Source organism: Lottia gigantea (assembly GCF_000327385.1).
Source record: "Lottia gigantea unplaced genomic scaffold LOTGIsca_51, whole genome shotgun sequence".
Classification (NCBI taxonomy): Eukaryota; Metazoa; Mollusca; class Gastropoda; family Lottiidae; genus Lottia; species Lottia gigantea.
Window position 1 is genome coordinate 1,631,024 of NW_008709752.1, and position 6,367 is coordinate 1,637,390.

The 6,367-nt window shown below is 38.5% G+C and overlaps 1 protein-coding gene across 1 annotated transcript in view; it reads left to right on the plus strand.

Moving 5' to 3' along the window:
• LOTGIDRAFT_165485 (hypothetical protein) overlaps window positions 1-3,251 on the plus strand; it is a gene marked incomplete at both ends in the record, with an annotated part of 10,289 nt that extends 7,038 nt beyond the window's left edge. Inside the window, 4 exons of the mRNA XM_009062497.1 lie at window positions 936-977; window positions 1,008-1,142; window positions 2,042-2,143; window positions 2,941-3,251. Coding sequence (XP_009060745.1) covers window positions 936-977; window positions 1,008-1,142; window positions 2,042-2,143; window positions 2,941-3,251 — 590 coding nt within the window. The remainder of the gene's footprint in view (window positions 1-935; window positions 978-1,007; window positions 1,143-2,041; window positions 2,144-2,940) is intronic.
• Between the last annotated feature and the right edge of the window lie 3,116 nt (window positions 3,252-6,367).

The window sequence follows — 6,367 nt, forward strand, 5'->3', positions numbered from 1 at the left end:
GTTGAATAACAGTTTTCAAATATCTTTATATAAATATCAGACTTCACGTTGTGTTCTTAAAGTTGACATTCAATAGAATAACATCAAGAGAATAGCATCAAGAGAATAATTTAAAGTGTATTTCTAGTCGAGAATAATTTCGAATGCCTACTAGTCTTAAAGGTAGCCAAAGATAAGACTTTATGAGTAATAACGTTTCCTGTTAAGTACTGAAGACAGAGAGTAGTCTTCTCATATTTATACTCTCGACTGTATACGTCATATCGACAGGAATGATAATCTGTTAATCTTTTAATGTTGGTACTTAAAAAAATTAGCCATTAAATTGTACCTTTTTGAATATGAATGACCATTATATAACGGCCACGAGTCCTAATTCATGGGCTATTAATTTCTATACCAATTTCATGATCCAAAGCGCCGTAGGCAATAACACATTAACCTACTAACAAAAATCTGAATACGGGCGGATCTCAGTTTTGTTACATTCCTCCCTTTGCAGAGGGTCATGAAATTGGGGTACCAAAAGAAAACGGTTAAATCTATCCTCACACCTGTCGATTCTTAACATCATAATTATTAATAATACAAGTTGAAAAATACACATTACAAAAAACAATTCTTCAATATAATCAGAAATAACACAAGGCATGATTGTAAGTCTATATTGTTTATATGCACTACTAGAAGCTACTACATCCACCATAAAAAGTTATATCCACCATTAAAGTGTCTTAAGGTGCTTGGGTTTGCGGTTGTCGATTCTACCATTTGGTTAGTAGGTTTCTCAGGTTACATCGTTTATTTCGCCATAGGTTATGTTGTTTCGTTTTTGAAGAAGCAGGATACGTTTTCACTATTTAGCTAAACTTGAAGTCTTCAACTATAAAGAGATCTACACATTTGTTTTTAAAATTATGTCAATTACATTGTAGATTCCTGGGCTTTGGCAGCGTTTCGGGCTTGTGCCAACGTTAGTAAGTAGTCCAGGGTCATTCTTCCTTTAGGTACAGGGAGACTGGATTCATCAGATGGGTGTGGAGTATCATCCCTCGGTCTAGGAATCGGCGGGTACATGTTGTTGGGGAGTAGAGGAACTGTAGGATCAGGTCGAGATGTTGGTTCATCGTTTGGAGCGGAAGGTATAGTACGCAACTCCACATCGGAAGACCTTTTGTTCCCCCGCCCAGGTAGCCAAAGATAAGACTTTATGAGTAATAACGTTTCCTGTTAAGTACTGAAGACAGAGAGTAGTCTTCTCATATTTATACTCTCGACTGTATACGTCATATCGACAGGAATGATAATCTGTTAATCTTTTAATGTTGGTACTTAAAAAAATTAGCCATTAAATTGTACCTTTTTGAATATGAATGACCATTATATAACGGCCACGAGTCCTAATTCATGGGCTATTAATTTCTATACCAATTTCATGATCCAAAGCGCCGTAGGCAATAACACATTAACCTACTAACAAAAATCTGAATACGGGCGGATCTCATTTTTGTTACAAGCTGAACTTTATTAAAATTATGACTTAAACCTCGACAATTCCATTGTATTATATTATTTTTTTGATGCATTGTCAGGGTGGTTTGACTGGACTACGAGGTTTGCGGTAAGGGGGGTTGAGAACAATATCCTGTAACTCCTCCTTCATTTCCTCAGCAGAACATCCATTGAGGTCTGGATGTCGAATGACCCCTTTGGAAGAGTTCAGAGAGGAATGAGGATAAAACTTTTATCGGTACGTTTGCCAAAGTGATCGATTTAAGCAAGAGTTCAGAATGAATTCTGCGAGCACATTCAACCAACAAGGAGCCGTTACGCAGTTTTTTCGTAGATTTGGGCTCACTTGCAAGACCTGTCAATCCTTTTGCAATTGCAAATGGCGATAAGGATGATAAAGACCTCTCAGGGTCACTACTGTCAATGACAAGAAACCGAGGCCATGATTCGTCTGAATTAGACGAATCAGTAAATTCAGCCTCGGTTAACCGGCGCTTACGCTCGTTTGTGTTTTTTTTTGTTTGTGTAGCCATGAAGAAAAAAGAAGAATTCATCTCCCGAGACCCCCGACCACCACGGACCACGACATCCGCGCGGGCTTTACGCGGACTCCAGCGCCGACGCCCTAGGGGTAATCGGGAGATATACTTAGACAAAAAAAAAAGAATAAAAGTTCTGGGTGGAGCAAATAAATTCCGAACTTTTATTTTTATTTTTTTACCCAATTGACCCAAGCCGCTGCTTCTGAGTCAGTGAAATAATTTGGAAGAAAAAAGATACTAACTATTACAAGAAAAAGTTTAATCTGTTCTGACCACCGACTCATAGGCTCAACACGACAAGCCGATTGACTAGTGTGGGCCACACTGGCCACCCGTCTAGGAATCCCCTGGCCCAAAGTGATTTATTGGGAAGTATGTTACCCTCAACCACCAGGTGTCCATTCAAAACCGACACTGGTCGCACCTCACGGCAAACGAGGAGCCCCAATTCAGTCGCCTTTTGCGACACGCAATGGGGGGCGGTGGACCTATTCTTAACCCCGGGCCACTGGGGGGATGTGAGTTCAAAGACAACTGACTTGAACAATGAGAGTATGAGAACTAAGGTGGACGAGGTGAAAGATGTCAATAGACGAAGAGGTGCTTCCAACCCTAACGTGATAAATGTGGCTTCGGATGGTCGGTACAATTGTCTGACCATAGGACACAGCACGAAATCTGGACAAAGAGCATCCCAATCAATCGACATTGCTTGTGAGACAAACGCAGATGGGATATATATCATAAGTGTTGTGTTGCAAAATAAACTTTGGACTGGGGCAACGTTGTTGGACTGGGGCGACGTTGATGCACAGCAAGACAAGACATGCACCTATATCTGAGAAAGAAATGGGGAGAATACGTGGTGAAGATTTATCTATTCAAGGGGTGCTCATCAAATTTGCCACAACAGATGGAGAATCAACGTCAGCTACCGGAATTGAAGAGGCAATGAGAACTTTACATTCTATGTGGAAAATTGAAACATTAGCTGACCCAGCCCATATTAGTGTATCTCAGTTCCGCCAATGTTGTAAGGCTAATTTAAGCGACAGAATGTTCAGAGGCAAAACAAACGTTTTAAAAACAAATCAAAAGAAAACTTTGGGCCAGGATATAAAATCCAGTTGTAGCCTTGTGATCAAAGAGATGTACATTACTTACTGCGGAGATGTGGACAAACTTTCTGTTAAATGAACTTTTGAAAATAAGATGAGGTGAGGAAGCCATAAACCGTTTTAAGACACACTCAAAAATGTGGGTCAATAAATCGATCCATAATCATTTCGCTACCAAAGAGAGTCAAATGGAAGAAATCTTAAGTGGTGGCTATCATCCACTATTCTTCAATCAAATATTGAGATAAAGGAGGCAACACAGACAAAAGCAAAGTTTTTAGGGGCAAAATTGTCCCCCAAGAGTTTTCAAGCACTAAGCAGTATTCAGAAAAAATCAGTGTTCCATAGAGATTATGAAACAAGATCAGAAGTTGAGAGAAGAAAGCTTCTCGCTCGAGGAAGAAAAATCCATGATTTTCAAAATATATAAAATTCAATTCAACTGACAGTGGGTACAGAAAAGGACAATTACACAAAATTTTACCGGATGCTTTGCAGCAGATGGATGATGATCATTCTTATTAATATTCGCAATGATATTTAAATGTATAATTTGCCCTGAAATGAGAAAGACAAGAAAAATCAGTTTTTTTCATAATAACGTATTTTCATTTATGCTACATCTCCAAAATCCGAATCAAACACACATACAAGGTATCCCCCCTAGAAGGACGCAAACACGATTCGGCCAACACGATGCCAGGAAATCACGACTGGCATAAGAGGTAGGAAAGCGTGTAGCGGGGTTAAAGTCTAAATTCAATCTAACTGGTCACGGCACCGGCTTGTTGGTTGGGTTCTACTTGCAAACTGCAAATTAGACTATTCTTACATACTGTATAATCGTTTGTAAGAAACTGGATACGGACACTTTCCTTCAATTGATACTAACGCTTACAATATTAACAAACACTTTATTTACATCCAATAGCCTAACTAACTAACACTGAATACTAAACAATAAATATAACTCCCAAAAAGGGAGATTCCACCCCAGAATTCCCATACTCTAGTCCAACATGTTTCTCCGCTAACCCAAGAGTGACCTGATATCTTTTCCTAAGTTGTATTTATTCCCTTACCCAGATGGTCATTGAAATAAAGGAATCCTTTGTCTGCCCGACATTTGACTAAAACCCCTGTGGTTAGTTAGGGTTTATGACACTTTTGGACAAGACAGTAGCTGGGCAGATTCTAGGCTCTTGGGCAGTCCTTAGATGTTCAGTTAGTCTTCAGATTTAGTGTAGACCTCTTGTTAGTTTAATATAGTGTAAATAAAGTGTTGTTCATATCTTAGCTTAGTTGTTATATCATTTTGGAAGTGTGCGAAATTCAGTTTGGAAATAAGTGATGATCGGCCATCATCATGTGTGAGATTTTTCTTTCAGCAATAGGACATAAATGTACATAAACTGACATTTTTTTTTGTATATTTGCATGTGCATGTTTTAACTTTGGTTTTGTATATATGTTTTGTTTTTTCTTTTGAATATATTTCAAGAAATTCATGATTATGTATTTTCTACTTTGGGAGGGAAACTTATGTAGCGGGGTTTAAGTCTAAATTCAATCTAAATTAATCATTTCGGGTAAACTAAGAATTTGCATAATATTTTAATAGATTAACATTTTATCAGACACCGAGGAAATCATTTCGGGCATAGATTTAATTGGGATAAATTGACAATGGGTTCACACAATAGGGTTACTACAGATCGACTTCTGTCAACGTAGGGGATTAAAAGTATCAATAGGTTATGTCACGTGAATGTCCACTTGGAACAAAGAAGCTTGAGACACAAAGCATTTTACAGACAATAGAGAGTTCACTTAAAGGGTTTGAAGAAAGAGTCTAGGTTACAAAGCATTTCTCACTTGAATGGACATTAGGAAACAGGGGTTTGGAAAACGACACGTTTGAATGACCAATAGGAAACAAGGGTTTGAAAAACAATGATTTGGATAGACAATAGAGTAAGGTAATAGGGTCGGGAGTGGAAGAGAGAGTCACTTATTCTTTAGCTTTTGGACAAGACAGTAGCTGGGCAGATTCTAGGTTCTTGGGCAGTCCTTAGATGTTCAGTTAGTCTTCAGATTTAGTGTAGACCTCTTGTTAGTTTAATATAGTGTAAATGAAGTGTTGTTTATATCTTAGCTTAGCAGTTATCTCATTTGGGAAGTCCGTATCCAGTCTCTTACAAACGACTATACAGTTTGTAAGAAAAATCTACTTCGCAGTTTGCAAGTAGAACCCGACAACAACCCCTTTGCAAGCGACTGCGGTAATCACCAACTTACAAGCTGGATTGCTAGACATGCCTTTAGGTAATTCAAGGACTAGGCTTCTATTGACATATTTACACATTCCCCCTACACCTATCAATATCACAGAAAGGTCACATAGTGACAAAACAAAAACAAAAAAAAAACAATAAAAACCATATCACAGAAACAGTCATTTAATGACTACAAAAAATACTAAAAATAATATCACAGGTAATACACCACATGGTGGTATTAAAAACAAACAAAATATGTAAAACAAACAATGACTAATCTATCTAAAATTTAAAATAAAGACTGACTTTTTTTAAAAAAGTAGTGCTGGGATCTCAAAGGTTTGAGATGCTTGCACTCAATCAGAATGTGTTTCACTGTCAGGCCGACCTGGCAGTGCTCACAGACGGGTTGAGGCTCTCGCTTGAGCAGATAACAGTTGGTGAGGTGAGTATGTCCGAGACGAGAGCGACACAAAACAAAACAACTTCATTTCTCCTGTTAGCACAATAGGAGTAGGGCCAGTCTCCTAGGAGAGGCTTAATGGCATGAAGCTTGTTAGTGTCTGCAGCATCACATCTTTGCTGCCATCGATGTTGAATAAAACACCTTATCACCGATTTAAAATCGGTGAAAGGCAAAGAAAAGGGGGAACAGGCAGTGACAAAGCAGCCTTAGCCGCCGCATCTGCCATGTCATTCCCCCGTATATCCATGTGACTGGGGAGCCAACAAAGGACAATGTCCTTTTTCGGCCCAGAGAGCTTGTATATATCCCCGATTATTGGGTGTACAAGCTGGATGTTATAAATAGCTTGTAATGAGGACAAAGAATCAGAAAATATTATACATTTTTTTAATGATGTAGAGGACTGAAAGAACTCAAGTGCCTGTAAAATGGCAATGAGTTCTGCTGTGA